Below are 17,093 nucleotides of genomic sequence, written 5' to 3'. Positions count from 1 at the left end.
TGTGTCCTAAAACTCTAGGGAAGAATACTTTCAAACAGATGAGAAAGAGGAGACTGGAAAGGTAAACTGCTATTGCAAAATGCCTGACACCACCATGACTCTACTACTACCCCTGAAGTACTAAAAGAGCTTTCTAACTGGTCTCTGTTGGGCTTTCATCATTCCCCATTCCTCAACCTAGTCTCAAAACAACAGCCAGAGCAATCCTTTAAAGACATAAATCATATAATTTTGCTTTCTCCTTCAAACTTTCCAATTGTTTTCCAATTCACCCAGAATAAAATTCAAAGAGTTTATGGTGGTTTCATGTTACCTCTATGACTCTCCCTCTCTGTCACTTCATTCTATCCCCACCGAATTTCTTGTCATTCTTCTAATGTTTCAGGCTACATCCAAGTTCTGAGCCCTCACACTGGCCTGGTCCCTGTGTCTGGAATTGTCCTTCAAGATAACAGCGGGATTCTTTTATATCCTTCAGATTTTTCTCATGTCACTTTCTCAGCAAATACTTCCCTGGCCATATCTGAAATTTCAACACCTTCTCTACTCACTTTCTTCTATCTCCTCTCCTGCTTTATATTTTGTCTTTATACATATTATACATCTCTGATATACATTTTAAATTGTTTTGCTTATTGGTAATTTCTCTCACCAAGCTCCATGAGGTCAGAAGTTTGCTTGTTTTCTTCACTGCTTATATCCTTCCTACTTAGAACAAAGCCTGTTATAATAGATGCTTGCTTAGAAAATATTTATTAAATAAATGAATACTTGAATGGCCCCCTCCTTTTCTTCAAATCTAGTTAAGTGTCACCTTATCAGTGAGGCCTTTCCTTAAGATCCTGTATAATATAAGTACCTTTCCCTCTACATACCCCAAAACCATTTCCCTGCTTTAAAAAAAAATTGCAGTCAGCACCATCTGACAAATTATATAATTTGTCTCTTTTCCTTTCCCTGTAGATTCTAAGTTCCACGAAGGCTGGGACTGTATCCGCAAGAACCGGAGCACCTGACTCTTGGTAGGTATTCAAGTTATTTCTTGGGTGAACTAATGAACCATTTCGGACTGACAGCATTCTTTCCACGATCACAATCACTGTCAGAGTGGCCACGAAGTTCCATCACAATCTAGAGAAGCTTGCCAACTAGCACTGTAAACTTCACACTCCAGGTGCTTCTTCAAGAGCACTGTTCTTCGCTAGGAACTGCAAATGTCGCTGGGAACTGTTCGCCATTTCATTTCTGCCCCTAAAATTTAAGCACAGAATTGACAGCTCAGGGCAACGCAGCGATTACAAGTATTTAGCAAATTTCGTTGTAAACTGTCGGTGTTAACCGAAACTTAAACGTGTTTACTTGACTCTGTACAGCACTGTCCGAGAACAAAAGCTAATTCCTGGTAGGTGGGGCCTGGCCTGTATGGCTCAGGATTGGCTAAGACGCGGCAGGCCTCGCCCCCGTCGAACAGATTCGCCCTTGGGCGGGGCTGTGTTGGGCGGTGCGTGGGCGGGGCGAGGCGGGGCGGAGCCAGGCGGGCTTGGCTGGCCGGGCAGGGCGATCTCCCGCCCACCGGACTCACGATTGGCTGAGGCTCCGCAGGCTCTACCCTTGCTGGCTCACTGCGCGCGCATGGGCGGGGCCGTCCCGTGAGGCGCGTGGGGCGGGCGGGGCTGGACTTGGGGTTGGGGCTGGGGATGCTGCGGCTGGGCGGACCTGCTAGGCTTGGGCTGTGGCCGAGGGATGGCGAACGTGCGGGTGGCCGTGAGGGTCCGACCTCTCAGCAAGAGGTGAGTCTGGAAGGGAGGGGGCTCCTGAGGCGTCATATGAGCTGAGAGGAGGGCGAGGTTCCCGCCTCTCGCTCAAGTGATTCTGGCGCGGAGAAGTCAGACACAAAGTGGCCCAAGGGGCCAGGGTCCGGAAACCCTAAAAGCCTGGCGGGACAAAGTTTCGGTTAGAACTTTCGGGTCTCGTCCTGGGGTATAGTGCTTACTGGATTGCGTCAGCGGTGGGCTGCGCTGTGTTCGTGTCCCTGGAGTCCTGTGAGCAGGAGTTTTGGGGGACCACGGCTCAAGTCTTGATGCATGGGTTGGGCCTTTCTCACTGAGTTCGCTGAGAAGGGTTGGGAAAGTACCCGGGGAGAGGAATGGGCAGTGTCTTCTCTTCTTCTTGGTGGCTCTGGAGTACCTGCGGGGGCTGAGGCAGAATTGTGTTTGCTCCTGAGCGCACCTTGGTTTCTCTGCACAGATGGGGAGAGAGCCAGATTGTAAGGCATGAGAGGGTAATTGAGGCCCAGGGAGAGCGTGGTTTCATCCCATGCGCGGTAGCAGAACTGGGTAGTAGAAGGATGTTATTCTAACCCGTTTCTTCAGTGTCGTCAGTGCTTATTTCCTCATGGGCTAATCAGATCCATCATCTCTCAGCTGTTGAGGCATCCAATATCAGGCGACATAATTTCTTCCCTTTTTCATGGATTTTCCACTCCCAGGTTTGGAAAGCCAGGGAAGGGCTGGTATTTTAATTGTTTTTATTTGTTTGTTGTCGTTTTTTAATGTGGGGCTCAAGCTCACCCAGAGATCAGGAGAGCAAGAGTCTCATGCTTTACTGATTGAGCCAACCAGGAGCCCCTGAACTGTGTGTGTGTGTGTTAATTTTTTAATGTTTTATATTTTTGAGAGAGAGAGAGAGAGAGAGAGAGAGCGAGCAGGTGACGGGCAGAGAGAGGGAGACACAGAATCTGAAGTAGGCTCCAGGCTCTGAGCTGTCAGCACAGAGCCCAACATGGGGCTTGAACTCACGGACCATGAGATCATGACCTGAGCCAAGGTCAGATGCTTAGCCAACTGAGCCACCCAGGGGCCCCACCCCTGTACCGTTTTTTAAAGAGCTATTAGAGTTTGCTGATAGGTATAGAAGGTGTAGAAAGAACACTGAGAGCAAAGGACTTCAGCTGTTAGAAAACCCCCTTTTAGGGAGAGGATGTGTAGAGGGAGGTGAGTGAGAGGAGACAAAGCTGGCAGAATGTAGTTTGGGACCATAAGACATATAATGGAATTATTTGGGAGGTTTAAAAATTTTCCAGGACATAAGGTGGCTTGCCAATTGGGCAGAAGGATAAATAAAAATGCATTGTCTCCCATAACAAAATTTGGTACTAGCAGGGATTATTTTTGTCCCTGGTATGGTGGTGATTGGTTTTGAAAAGTCATACAATTGACAGAATAATGAGGAGAGCAATGGGATGAGGGAAAGAAACAAGAACAGAAAAGAAAGTAGGAAAAAGGCAAAAGAGATACAATGAAGAAAGAAGGAAAGCAGTACATGCCTGAACTGCTGTGTTTAGATTGGTAAGTGGTTTATGACATTGGGCTTCTGCATGATTGAATGTGGTGACTTATGGTTGAGTTTTCATAGGTGCAGCTGCCACCTTGGAGGTAGCCTCCAGCTCATCTTCTTTTTGCAAAACTGTTTTTTTAGGATTCTCAGGATAATTACCTTGAGCACCCCTAACAGTAGCCTCTCAATTCCTTGAGTGCTAGGAATTTATAATAGTGTGGATTAGATTAATAAAATGCTGTTGTGGAGCACCTGGGTGGCTCAGTCGGTTAAGTTTTCAACTTCCACTCAGGTCATGATCTCCTGTGTTGGTGAGTTTGAGCCCCACTTCCGGCTCTGTGCTGACAGCTCAGAGCCTGGAGCCTGCTTAGGATTCCAGGTCTCCCTCTCTCGCTGCCCCTTCCCCACTCCTGCTCTGTCTCTCGCTCTCCAAAAATAAACATAAAAAAACTAAGAAAATGCTTTTGAAATTGAGTTATTTGCAGCCATGGTAGAGAGTAATTTATCTCATCAAACAAAAGTGAAGGTGAAAGAAGGGCACAAAAGCTTACTTGCTTTTAGTTTAGGTTACGAGGCTTGAGCATCAAGAGGTAGAATGCCAATACTGCAGATATCCAGGTGTGAATAAATTATATGAGGCTGGAGATTCAGGCGCAAATATGGATAAACCCACTGTGACTCTTCAGCTAAGAAGTCAAGACTACTCCTGTCTTCTCAGAGAACCCTGCAGAGATGCAGCTATACCCAGGGTTTGTTAACTTCCACTATCTTTGCTGAGGTTCATCCAAATGTAGGGAATCTGGGGGCCCCTGGGTGGCTCAGTCGGTTAAGCGTCCGACTTGACTTCGGCTCAGGTCATGATCTCACGGTCCGTGAGTTCGAGCCCCGCGTCGGGCTCTGGGCTGACGGCTCGGAGCCTGGAGCCTGCTTCCGATTCTGTGTCTCCCTGTCTCTCAGCCCCTCCCCCGTTCATGCTCTGCCTCTCTCTGCCTCAAAAATAAATAAACGTTAAAAAAAAAAAAATTCAAATGTAGGGAATCTGCTAATTATGTGGTTTGTTCAACCTTCAAATAAGTCACTGGCACGGATTCAGCTAATAGTCATTGGATATGATGTACTTGTGAAGCAATCTTAGAGATCATCTGGTCTAAGCTTCCATTTTTTGTTTTTCCAGATAAGAAAATGGTCTTGTTTAAGGTCTAAAAGTAGGTAGAGTCAAGATTCCAGTCAGTAGACGAAGTTGTTCCTTCCTGAGACGACCGAAAAGTTGCGCTTCTTGATCAAATGCCTGTTTGCTTAATAGGACTGGGGCTGACCATAAGTAAAATGATAATGTGGGAAATGGTTTTGATTCCCTCCCACTCCTCACAATTTCCCATAATTAGAAAATCTGTAGCTCATTATGTGATGCTCTTCCTTGCGTATCCAGAATCATTCATCATTGAAAGAACATGTTCTCTTCTGTCAATATTGTAGGCTCTGGAATACTCCCCACTGCCCTGTCAAAAGTTACTGTTCGTATACTATATTCTCTTTCTGTGGGTCGTAGGTTTTTTTTTTTTTTTAATCTGTAAAATAGGATAACTACTTCAATGTTTTTTTATGAAGATTAAATGAAAGAATACATTAAAAATACCTAGGGCTTGGCTCATTTTAAGGGTACAAAAAAGTGTTCGCTATATAATTTTTAACAATTATTTTTATTACTCCTTATACTTAGATGTCTGCTTTTTTTTTTTTTTTTTAACTTTTACAAATGATTAGATAATAAGTGGTAATGGCTTGCTTATTTTCCCCTCTAGGACAGTGATTCTCAAATTACCGTTTGCATACAATCCACCTGGGGAGCTTGTTACAATGCAACTTGGTTGTTGTTCCCCCCCCCCCCCCCACCCCGCCCCATAATGCAACTTGTTAACAGGAATTCAAATAAACCCACCAACTCACTTAATTCTGATGAAGGTAGCCTGTGGACTACACTCTAAGAAACATTGTTGTAGGAGTAAATGTGTAACTGAGGATTTATCCCTGTGCAAAGGGAAATTCATTCTAAGAAATAAATGCCTCTTGGTAGAATTCAGGACCCCAAGGCAAGTGTTAGTAGCGCCATTCCGCGGCATGAGGCTCCATCTCCGCAGACTTTCGTTGAGCTCTGTGTGGCCAGCTCCCCAGTTGAGGTTGGTGCCCTTTCTTTCTGTTCAGTGTTTTTTTCAAGTTTATTTATTTATTTTGAGAGAGAGAGAGAGAAAGCGTGAGTTGGGGAGGGACATAGAGAATCCGAAGCAGGTTCCACACTATCAGTGTGTAGCCCTACACAGGGCTTGAACCTATGAACCATGAGTTAAATGCATAACCGCTTAACCGTTTGAGCCACCCAGGTGCCCCTGTTCTGCTCAGTTTTAATTCTCCCTCATTTTGTTTTAGAATAGCTTGGAATCCCTAGGTTACCAATGGCAGTGGTCCAGGCCTGGAAGAGTCAGCATCTTACCCTTATGATTTGTATCTTTCTTCCAAGAAGTAAAATTCAGGATGTTTCTTTTCAGGCTGCTTTATATGAGAGAGTCATAGATGAATCCTCAAGAAAGGGTGTTCTTAGAAAAAATTAGGTAATAGATTTGGAAAAGTTATTGCATGATTTTTTTTCTTATTTTCTTTATTGTCCAAATTTAGTATAATATGTGTATTGCTTTTATAGTGGGAGGAGAGATAATAAAATGTACCTTAGAATGAAGAAAGGAAAAAAAATGTTATCATGTAAAATGTTAACAGTAAAGATGAAAGATTTTCTTTAGAATCATTGAGGGCTGATGAGTAGGGTGTGGTTTATGATCCTGGGGGACTAAGAGTATCTCAGGTGCCTTGAGTACTATCTAGTATAAAATGTGAAAGAGCATCAAGGCCTTGAGGAAATTTAGGTAACAGAAATGTTACTACATGGGAGAGGGAAATTTCCCACCCAGGGCTTTATCCCAGACTCACTCACTGGTTTAAAAAAATAATCTTAGGGGCGCCTGGGTGGCGCAGTCGGTTAAGCGTCCGACTTCAGCCAGGTCACGATCTCGCGGTCCGTGAGTTCGAGCCCCGCGTCAGGCTCTGGGCTGATGGCTCGGAGCCTGGAGCCTGTTTCCGATCCTGTGTCTCCCTCTCTCTCTGCCCCTCCCCCGTTCATGCTCTGTCTCCCTCTGTCCCAAAATAAATAAAAAACATTGAAAAAAAAATTAAAAAAATAATCTTAGGGGTGCTTGGGTGGCTCAGTCGGTTAAGCATCTGACTTCGGCTCAGGTCATGATCTTACAGTTTGTGAGTTTGAGCCCCATTTCGGGCTCTGTGCTGACAGCTCATAGCCTGGAGCCTGCTTTGGATTCTGTGTCTCTCTCACTCTCTGCCCCTTCCCCACTCACGCTCTGTCTCTCTCTCTCTCAAAAGATGAATAAACGTTAAAAAATAAAATCTTAGGGGTGCCTGGGTGGCTTAGTCGGTTAAGCAGCCGACTTCGGCTCAGGTCATGATTTCTCGGTCTGTGAGTTCGAGCTCCGCGTCAGGCTCTGTGTTGACTGCTCAGAGCCTGGAGCCTGTTTCAGATTCTGTGTCTCCCTCTCTCTGACCCTCCCCCGTTCATGCTCTGTCTCTCTCTGTCTCAAAAATAAATAAACATTAAAAAAAATTAAAAAAAAAAAAAGAAGAAAAAAAAATCTTAAATGTAAAGACCCTTGTCTCATTATGCCTCTCCTCCCCTCCCCAAACTCTCAAGGTCACATCCTCGGAACCATGAGGAAGGATAAAAATGAGACAGAACATATTTTCTTAACTTTCAGGTTCTAGGCTAGGAGTAATTTAGTTGATTACTTTCATTATAGTGGGGGAAATGCCAATGAATTTAATTCTCATCTGCCATTTTGGCTTTCACTTCAGCTAAAAGGTCTTCATGTTATGAAAAAGGATTTCATATCTAGAATGGAGTATATTCTGTTTATTTTGGGCTTCAGGTGTATGGATCACTTGAATTAAGCCCCTTAAAGTAAATTTAGGGGTTGGTTGGTTATGTAGTGTTACTACATAACTGCTACATAGGAAAATTCTTGGGAATCTTAACTCTCATTCGGGTTTAGGAAGACAAAAGGAAAGGATTTGGAAAATGTGTTCTCAGTGTCTCAACAGAGAGGACTCCAAAACCCTTTTCATTATTATCTGCGCTCAAAATCCTAGAAAAATGAGAGGGGATGACTTGTGCTCGAGCAAAGGGTACTCTGCAGAGTTTCGGGCCTGATTTCTAAGGTATGGTTAAGAGCCTAGGCTTTGTGGTCAGATAAATCTGGGTTTAAACCCCAGCTCTGCCACTACTTGATGTGTGAGTTTGGACAAGTTACATAATTTCTCTCAGCTTCAGTCTTCCATCTGAAAAAATGATGATACGGTAGGAAGCCATGTCAGGAGGGTGTGTTAGCGGTAAGATTGCATAAGATGAAGCATAATATGACTGTACCTAATACAGTGCCTATCACGTGGAGGGTGCTCAATAGTGGTACTTTTTAGCTCTTCTAAAGCCAATCTAATGATCCAGAGAAGCACGTCTGCCGGGGGACAGCTACTTAGGAGACAGCAGTAGGGAGACATTTTGTCTCAACTTCCCTTTTCTTGATTTTTTTTTTTTTTAAAGCAATGCTTCTTCTCATATGAGTTTGGGTCTTTTTTCTAGGGAGACCAAAGAAGGGGGAAGAATTATCATGGAAGTTGATGGCAAAGTGGCAAAAATCAGAAATTTAAAGGTAAGCCTGAAATTGTTTTCCTTTCTCTTTCCACTGAGGAGTTTGTATGATTACAGGGGCTTCTGGGATAAAGATGTGTTTAGGGTGGAGGATTGGGAGAGGGAAGAGTTATAACCTACTACAAAGCAAGTATAAAAATAAGGCAGGAAAGAAGTACAGGAATTGTGGCACGGCAGCCCAAGTTCTGTCAAATAGGGTGCAGATGTTTAGAAACTGGTTGGTAATTGTTTATGGGCACCATGGCCAGTTTAAGTCATGCTGGGTACATCTGTGGATATACTTAATTCGCCTGACCACGAGTTAGATTTTGTCCCAAGTCCCTCATTTGATATCACTTAATTTAGAGGCATTACTATAGATTTTAATATGCATCAGATCTCAGAATGGAGTAGGTCACTATCCTGGGTCTTGTTACAGATTTTCTTTCACAGATCTGACTGACCTTTGAGTCACAATTGGACAAACGCTGGGAACTTCCTCCCCCACCCCACACCCCCTCCCAGGGCTGATTTCCTCCATCCTATTCCTTCCTTTACCAGAACAGCGGAAGTGGAAGAGTTTCTTTCTTTCTGGGCCTTGGGGTGTGAGGAGGGAAGCTGGCCATGAGACTGCTGCTATAGACAGCTTGCAGGTAGTATTAAGCACTCCTGAGAGTGAGGAAGCCGACTTGCAGGAGTGAGGGTTATCAAGAACCCAGGCCTTCCAGCCATGCCCACTCCTGTGATGTGATGTGATATGATGTTTCCCTTGACAGCAGCTCTGGGCTAAAAGAGAACAGGACCTGCCAAACTTGTAACAGGAGCTCCCCAGGGACAAAAGACCTTTTATTCTCTGCTGTCTCTTATTTATGTCTCTGTTGCTTAAACACTTCAGGGGCTTTGTTCTGAAGGTGAGACTTTTGGTTTTTAAGAATAAATCCTGGCCAGGATCAAACTCTAATCTGCCCCCTGCACACCTCCTTAGCTGTCTACTTCCTTGAAGTCATTTATCCACTAAAAATTTCTTAGTCATTCTGACAGCCTCTTACTACTGTAGTTTATGGTGGCTAGTGCTGGGGGTTGTCTATCTCTTTTCAGAGTCTAAATATTAAATAGTAAGACATTTCTGGGAATAATACCATTCTCCCTAGTACCTGGAAGTCAGTGTGGTTCCAAGCTCTGGCTCTAGCCTCATCTACCGTGGGCAGTTGGGTTGGTCCTTGCTTCTGTCCATTGTGCTTTCTAATTTGCTAGGGGTGGATACCCAGGGACCTCTGTGAAAGCCCTCAGTTGGTAGACTGTCAGGCCCAGGCACCGAACTACACATGCACTCCTAGTATCCTTTACAGAAATGCCTGGAGAAAAAATGATAGTGATAAGAAGATGCTCCTAGAGGGACTTTCTCTCCTAAGCTGCTCTGTGCTTGGTTCATATATAGGCAGATAGGTGACAGTATGATAGGCACATTTAATTCTCCAGGGGTTTTAAATGAGGAAATGACAAAGGTTACTTTTTTTTCTTTAGGTAGATAGCATAAAGATTTTCATGACCAGTTGAGGTCTCTCTAGCTATAGCAGGGAGGAATCAGGTGGCACTGGCTAGATTCTGATATTATGATAGAAAAGACTATCCTATGTTTGATTTTAGGTGGACAGTCGACCAGATGGCTTTGGTGACTCCCGGGAGAAGGTGGTGGCATTTGGCTTTGATTATTGCTACTGGTCAGTCAACCCAGAGGACCCCCAGTATGCATCTCAGGATGTGGTAATGTCATTTTCCCTTCACTCTCCTCAGTTCTGACTGGATAATTATTGGGAAATTAACATGGGGCCTGGCTATTTCTTACTTTAATATTTTGGTCAGAAACTAATGATGTTCTGCTTTGAGAAATAGTAGTGAGAGGCTTCGGTTGCAGAAAGAACAAAGGAAATGGGAAAAGACTGCTTGCTCAGGTCATGAAAGTTGGCTAGTGTCCATTTAGGCTTGGGCCACAGCAAGATTCAGGTGGGTAGAAATTAGTTCAGGTAGTGTTCTACTCCTACGGCAGATAAAGGGGCTCACCTAAAACTTGGCCTTTGGTATATACAGCAAAAGGACCCGGAATCCTAGAGGCTAGTATCTTTGACACTCAGGCTTGTTCTTATGGTCCTAGGCTGAGTGTAAAAGGGCTAGACATCTAGTCTGGCAGCCTGCAAGGTATGTGAGAAGTGAATTCTATTGATCTGCTGAGGATTGAGAGGACCAGTCAAGGCCTTCCCAGCAAGACTGTCGGTCACCCTTCCTGCCTCTGGTAGTTCTACTTAGCTCTCTCACAAGCTTCTGAGGCAGCAGGTCTGGCCAGCTGAGTCTACAGGGCTTCTCTCTGTTTCTGTGAAGCAGCAGCATTGTCCTTGTTGGAGCACTGTTGAAGGTCATGCATTCAGTCCCTGTGATGGCCTGCAAACCTTGCCCCTTGAGTAAAACCTTGAGTTTTATGACCACAGACAATAGCCCTCACCTCAGCAGTTACCAAGATACTTTCTATGAAAGTCCATCCCTAATATTAGAAAAATCGCTTATTTGGCCTTCTGTGGGTCAATATCATCATACCTATATATGAAAAAAACAGTATACGAATAAGTCCTTAGGAAATACCACTGGAAATGGACATATTTTGGGGGGAAGTCTGGAAGAACATTGCCTATCAGTCTATATACTTTTCCTTAAATGTTTGTTTATTCTTGAGAGAGTGAGTGCATGCGTGAGTGGGGGAGGGGCAGAGAGAGAGGGGGACAGAAGATCTAAAGTGGGCTCTGCACTGACAGCAGAGAGCCTGATGCAGGGCTCAAAGTCACCAAACCATGAGATCATGACCTGAGCCAGAGTCGGATGCTTAACCAGCTTGGCCACCCAGGTACCCTGTCAGTCTGTATACTTTTGAATAAAAAGCTAAAGTATGTTTTCTGCTAAGTGTTTTAGTTTTTTGTGAACCTTTTTCTGATTATGCCAAAGAAGCAATGTTATCAAGTTTGAGTGACTTAAAACATGAAAAAAAATATGGGGGGCACCTGAGTGGCTCAGTCAGTTGAGTGTCTGACTTCACCTCAGGTCATGATCTCACGGTTTGTGAGTTCAGGCCCTGCATCGTGCTCTGCTGTCAGTGCAGAGCTGGCTATGGCTCCTCTCTCTCTCTTTCTCTCTCTCTCTCTCAAAAATAAACATTAAAAAAAAGAAGTTTGAGTGATTTACAGTACTGATTTTTTGCCACTGCAGACTTCTGAGATGATTGAGTAATTTTAAAACATGGGAGTGTTGGGGCGCCTGGGTGGCGCAGTCGGTTAAGCGTCCGACTTCAGCCAGGTCACGATCTCGCGGTCCGTGAGTTCGAGCCCCGCGTCAGGCTCTGGGCTGATGGCTCGGAGCCTGGAGCCTGTTTCCGATTCTGTGTCTCCCTCTCTCTCTGACCCTTCCCCGTTCATGCTCTGTCTCTCTCTGTCCCAAAATAAATAAAAAAAAAACGTTGAAAAAAAAAAATTAAAAAAAAAAAAAAAATAAATAAATAAAACATGGGAGTGTAATTCCCCCATTCTTCTCTTCTGAGGGGAACATGTGGAAACAAGACCCTAGACTACTGTGGGATTTGTTGTCTCTGTGGGCCCCTTCTGTTGTAATATGAGCACCCTATATTTGTAGTCACAAGGCGTTTGCTGTAAATGCTTAGCAGAAAACGTCAGTGTGGATAGTATCTGGTCCCTACCATATTTTCTGTCCTTTGGAATATGAAGGCGCTGGCATGTCCAGGCTTTTCTTTTGGACCTTGATTTTTATCCTAGCACTCAAGCATGTATGAAGTATCTGGTTCCTGGTGTTTGTAACTGTTCTACTGACATCCTTCATGCAGAGGCAAGAAAGGAGCTGACTTTCAAATAAGAGGATGGGACTCCTTCAGCCTTTCACAGTTGTGACTGCATATGTGTGATAGAAGACAGTGGTCTTTATTAGCAGAAAGTATGAGCATTCTAATGGCTGTTTCAGTCCTGCCTGGCTATAGTATACCTAGATATGGATATAGGAAAAGTTAACCATTTTGTGTAACATTTGATAGAGTAATAATCTGGGTCATGATGTATGTAAACAAAACAAAACTACGTATCTGTATCTATATATGTCTCAACAAACTTGGGTATAATTTAGGTGTGCATTTATATAACGTAAGTATAAGAATAATCTGGTGGGAAGCCCAGAAGTCCATAGTGGAGGGGGTCATAAATATGATTCTTCTTCTCTTGCTTGGTTTGAAGTTCAATGGAAAGATCAAATGGGATTTGGACAGGAAGCCTGTGCAGAGAGATAAAACCAGTGTCCCCTGAGGTTTATTCTGACTTGTTTATTAATGTCTAAGGCCCTCATCAGTCCCAAGGGGAGTTAAGATAGGAGATGGCAGGAAGGAGCCTCTGTCACAAGCTAAAGTAGGGCCAAATGTCCCTGAATAATGGCAGAACTCATATGCATATAAGTTGGTCGAAGAGACTCATTGCTTTAACACAGAAATTGGAGCCCAGACTTAACCCTGAGGTCACCAGGATAGGCGGGGCAGACTGTCATAAAATTATAGGACATGGGGTGGGAAGAATTTTAATGTCATCCAGTTCATCCTCTCCCAAAGTACAACATAGCATTTATGATCATATTTTGGGGGTGGAGGTGAGAGGGGGCAATTTTATTTTTATTTAAAAAAATTTTTTTAATGTTTATTTATTTTTGAAAGAGAGACAGAATGCAAGCAGGGTAGGGGCAGAGAGAGAGGGGGAAACACAGAATCCAGAGCAGGCTCCGAGCTGTCAGCACAGAGTCTGACATGGGTCTTGAACTCATGAACCGTGAGATCAGGACCCGAGCTGAAGTTGGACTACTTAACCAACTGAGCCACTCAGGTGCCCGGGCAGTTTTATTGAAGTATAATTTAGATACAGTAAAATTCACCTTTTCAGTGTACAGTGTGCAGTTCTCTAAGTTTTGACAAACACGATTGTGTAGCTTATGCTATATTCAGTATATAAAACAGTGCATCATTCCCCAAATCTCTTTATGTCCCTTTGCAGTCAAACTGTTCTTACCTCTAGGCCCTGGCATCTGCTAATCTGTTTTCTGTCACTACAGTTTTGTCTGTTCCCAAATATCATGTGAATGTAATAAAATAGTATGTAGCCTTTTGAGTCTGGCTTCTTTCAATTAGCATGATGGATTTGAGATTCACCTCTGCTGTTATGTGTGTTATCTTACTCTGACCTTGAATCAGAGTTACTTAAATCATCTTGGCCAGAAGGAATCTTGTGACTTTGGAAACACTGATGCTAACTCCAAAGAGCAAGGGACCAAGTCCCTGTAGAACCGAGCCCTCTTCATCCTTGGCTCTCTTCCTGTTGTGAGGAAGCACTGTCCTTACCCACAAAAATACAGTACTGATTTCAGAATATTCAAATATTCTGAAAACGTTCCCCCACTGGCTGTAGGAGGATTTTGAGCAATATCATAAGCCATTGCTTGATAGATGTTGTGGCAAGAATGTCATCTATTAAGTGTCAGTGCTGCCTCATCACAGTCTCTTAGAATGTTAGAGCTCGAAGGGAACTTAGCAATCATCTAGGCCAGGGCTTCTCAACTTCACTACTTGCTATTGATATTTTGACCAGATAATTGTTTGCTGTGGAAGTCTGTCCTGTGCACTGTAGGGTGTTTAGCAGCACCTCTGGCCTCTACCCTCTAAATGCCAGTGGCAGTCCCAGTCAGGAAAATAAAAAATGTTTCCAAACCCTTCATGTTCCAGATTACAGCTGTGTGATTTATATGGCATTATATAGGCAGTTAAGGCCCAAGTGGGACTGGACCCATGCTTCTTACGGTGGTCTTTTCATTGCACTGTACTCTTCTACTTCCCGTTTTTATATTTATTTTACGATCTGAAAAGATAGGTTCAAGATTAGCATTTCTTAGTGTTTTAGCACTTCCTAATCTTTAGTGGTGACATGCTTGATAAATAGATCAGGCATCAACAAACATGGGCCTCTAGAGAACAAGGCACTACTGCAAGTTCTAATGAGAGGCTGCTTTATTTGTTAAATATCTATAGTTTCTAAATGTTTATCATTCCATTTGATCATCTCCAAAATCTGTTTAGTCTATCCTATATATTCCATCTTATAGATAAGGAAACTACAGTACATAAAGGTTATGAGACTTGCCCAAATCACTTAACCAGTAAGTGGTGGAGCAGGGATTCAAATCCAAGACTGTCCAATTCTAAATTGTATGTTAGCAAGTCTCATTGACCCTCAATGTTAAAGTCTCATTTAGTCTACTAGAGACCTGGTCATCTCTTCACACATATTATGTGATTTAATCCCTTCAGCAGCCTAAAAGGTAGAAGATTTTATCCTTTGATAGTTGAGGAAATTTAGGTTTAGGTTACGTGATCTGCCCAAAGGTCACACAGTAAGAAATGAGTCTTAGATTTGAACACAGGGTTATCTGAATGCAGAGTTCATATGATTTGCTACAATACAGTATAAAAAGAAAAACAAAAGGGATATAGGAAAAGGAAGAGATGGTAAATTAGGAAAGAAAAGAGATGGTGAAGAGAGAAAAGAGTGTAGTGAATGGGCAGCGGTAGGGGATCATACCACTTGTCTTGTCCATTACCCTGTGACCTTGGTGTCATTAGCTTCCCGTTCTAAAGGCAAGTCAGCGTTGGTCTAAATTGTGTTTTCAGTGTTTGTTGATATTTGGACTTGTAGTCAAGGCTTTTCTTCAAAATGGGCCTACATTTTATCTGGCTTGAATCTGTATTAAAGTTAATCCAGTTTCTGAAGTTAGACTTGGGTTTGAATTCAGGCATAGCCACTTATTAGCTGGCTGGCTTTGGACAAGTTACTTAAATTTTCTGAGTTCTAGTTTCTTGAGCTTGAGTTACTGTGAGGAGGAAATGAAATAATTAAGTTCCCAGATCAGGGCTTGGCAACTGCAATTTGATAAGGGGGTTCCTGAGTACTGTGGCTTGGTTCCCTATGGTGATTACCCTATCACAGTACAAAGGAAGTGAGGCTCAGGCTGCTAAGAGCTGAACTAGACTTGAAAATCTCTTCTTTGAATCTGGTTATGATCCCTTCTGGATCAGCATGCTGCACTTGGAAAATTAACTTCCCTTCCCTTCCTCCTGGTCAGGAATATCTGTTGGAGTGGGAGTCCTCTGCTCAAGTGTATTGTGTTTGGATAATTTTGTGTTTGTAAAAATTTCCATGAAGAGCTTTAGCTCAGCTTTACCCACAAAGGACTGTAATTGGCTGTCAAAACAAGTGCAGACTGAGTCAACAGAAAGCACGTCCAGGAACAAAAAGCTACCCAGCCCTTTGTGGAAAGCAGTTGCTCCTATTCTCCTGGGAATCTTTATTTTAAAATGGCCAGTTATTTGGCTGAAGCACTTGTATCTTTTCCAGATAAAAAATCGTGTGAGTGTGCAGGAGATTTCCTCCTCCTAACCACTGGATCCAAAACTGAAATTATAGCAGCAATGTGATTGTGCTTTTGTTTTTATAATATTATTTAACCTCCACAGTGCACTGAATACCAAACAACACACATAAGTACATCCATTGCCTACCCTCAAAGAGCCCCAGAGGGGGTGCGGGGAATGTGTGTGTGTGTGTGTGTGTGTGTGTGTGTGTGTATTCCTCAGAATTTTCTTCATGCAGAATCATGTCACCTGTGAATAAAGACAATTTGGCTTCTCTTTTTTTAATTTTTAAGTTTATTTATTTATTTTGAGAGAGAGAGAGAGAGAAAATCTCAAGCAGGCTCTGAGGGAGCAGCACAGAGCTCCATGTGGGGCTTGATGTCTTGAACTGTGAGATCATGATCTGAACCGAGATCAAGAGTCAAATGTTTAACCCACTAAGCTACCCAGGCACCCATTGCTTCTTCTGGACTTTAGCTTGAGGATGTTAGAAACTTGGAGTCTTCAGAGGAAAACCTCACATGCCCCTAAAAATGATGAAAGGACTGACTACAGGAACCAAGAGGAAAGCCACTATCAGTATAGTTTACCTTGTATGCATTTGCATGTGATTATTTAATGAAGAAATGTCAGTTCAGAGACGGGACGACAGAAAGGTAATAATAATGTTTAAGTACAGAACATGATGATTTTAACAGTTTATGAAGCATTAAAACAGTTGGTCTTCATTTCCATTAGTACAAAATAGAGGATTTCAAATTAAATTGTAGCAGATTGTATGTAATTAGGACATGAAGAATAACTTGTGCAGAGTTTTTGAATCCTTATATGTGGTTGCTAGATATTTATACTTTAGAATTCCAGAATGTTGAGGGGCACCTGGCTGGCTTATTCAGAAGAGCATGTGACTTTTTTTTTTTAATTAAAAAAAATTTTTTTTAATGTTTATTTATTTTTGAGAGAGAGAGTGTGAGCAGGGGAGGGGTGGAGAGAGGAGAGATACAGAATCTGAAGCAGACTCTAGGCTCTGAGCTGTCAGCACAGAGCCCAACATGGGGCTTAAACTCACGAACTGCAAGATCATGACATGAGCCGAAGTCAGGCACTTAACCGACTGAGCCACCCAGGCACCCCATTTTTAAATTTTTAAAAATGTTTATTTATTTATTTGAGACAGAGCAAGTGGAGGAGTAGCTGAGAGAAGGAGAGAGAGAATCCCAAGCAGGCTCTGCACTGTCAACCGAGAGCCCAGTGTGAGGCTCTCACTAACCATGAGATCCTGACCTGAGGCAAAATCAAGAATCAGTCACTTAACCGACTGAACCCTGAGCATGAGACTCTTGATCTCTGGGTCATGAGTTCAAGCTCCACTTTGGTTTCAGAGATTACTTAAATAAAAACTTTAACAAAAATACAGAATATTGATATTAGAAGAATGCTAGAGACAATTCAAGATACTTACTTTAACGATGAAAGCCTAGAGAGACAAAAATCAGTTACGGGATTTTTTTTTTTTTTTCTTTT

At 42.9% G+C, this 17,093-nt stretch overlaps 1 protein-coding gene across 6 annotated transcripts in view; it reads left to right on the top strand.

Annotated features, from left to right (window-relative positions):
- The first annotated feature begins 1,687 nt into the window (after positions 1–1,687).
- STARD9 (StAR related lipid transfer domain containing 9) overlaps positions 1,688–17,093 on the top strand; it is a 120,451-nt gene continuing 105,045 nt past the window's right edge. For all 6 annotated transcript variants that reach the window (XR_013556265.2, XM_078448539.2, XM_078448544.2 and 3 more), the window contains exons 1-3: positions 1,688–1,790; positions 8,033–8,102; positions 9,728–9,844. Coding sequence is in view for 5 of the 6 variants with exons in the window: in XM_078448539.2 (XP_078304665.2) it covers positions 1,744–1,790; positions 8,033–8,102; positions 9,728–9,844 (234 nt within the window). In the remaining variant the exon portion in view is untranslated. The remainder of the gene's footprint in view (positions 1,791–8,032; positions 8,103–9,727; positions 9,845–17,093) is intronic.

This window comes from Panthera onca, chromosome B3 (genome assembly GCF_046562875.1).
Source record: "Panthera onca isolate mPanOnc1 chromosome B3, mPanOnc1 haplotype 2, whole genome shotgun sequence".
Lineage (NCBI taxonomy): Eukaryota > Metazoa > Chordata > Mammalia > Carnivora > Felidae > Panthera > Panthera onca.
This window is presented reverse-complemented; position numbering and strand designations above follow the sequence as displayed.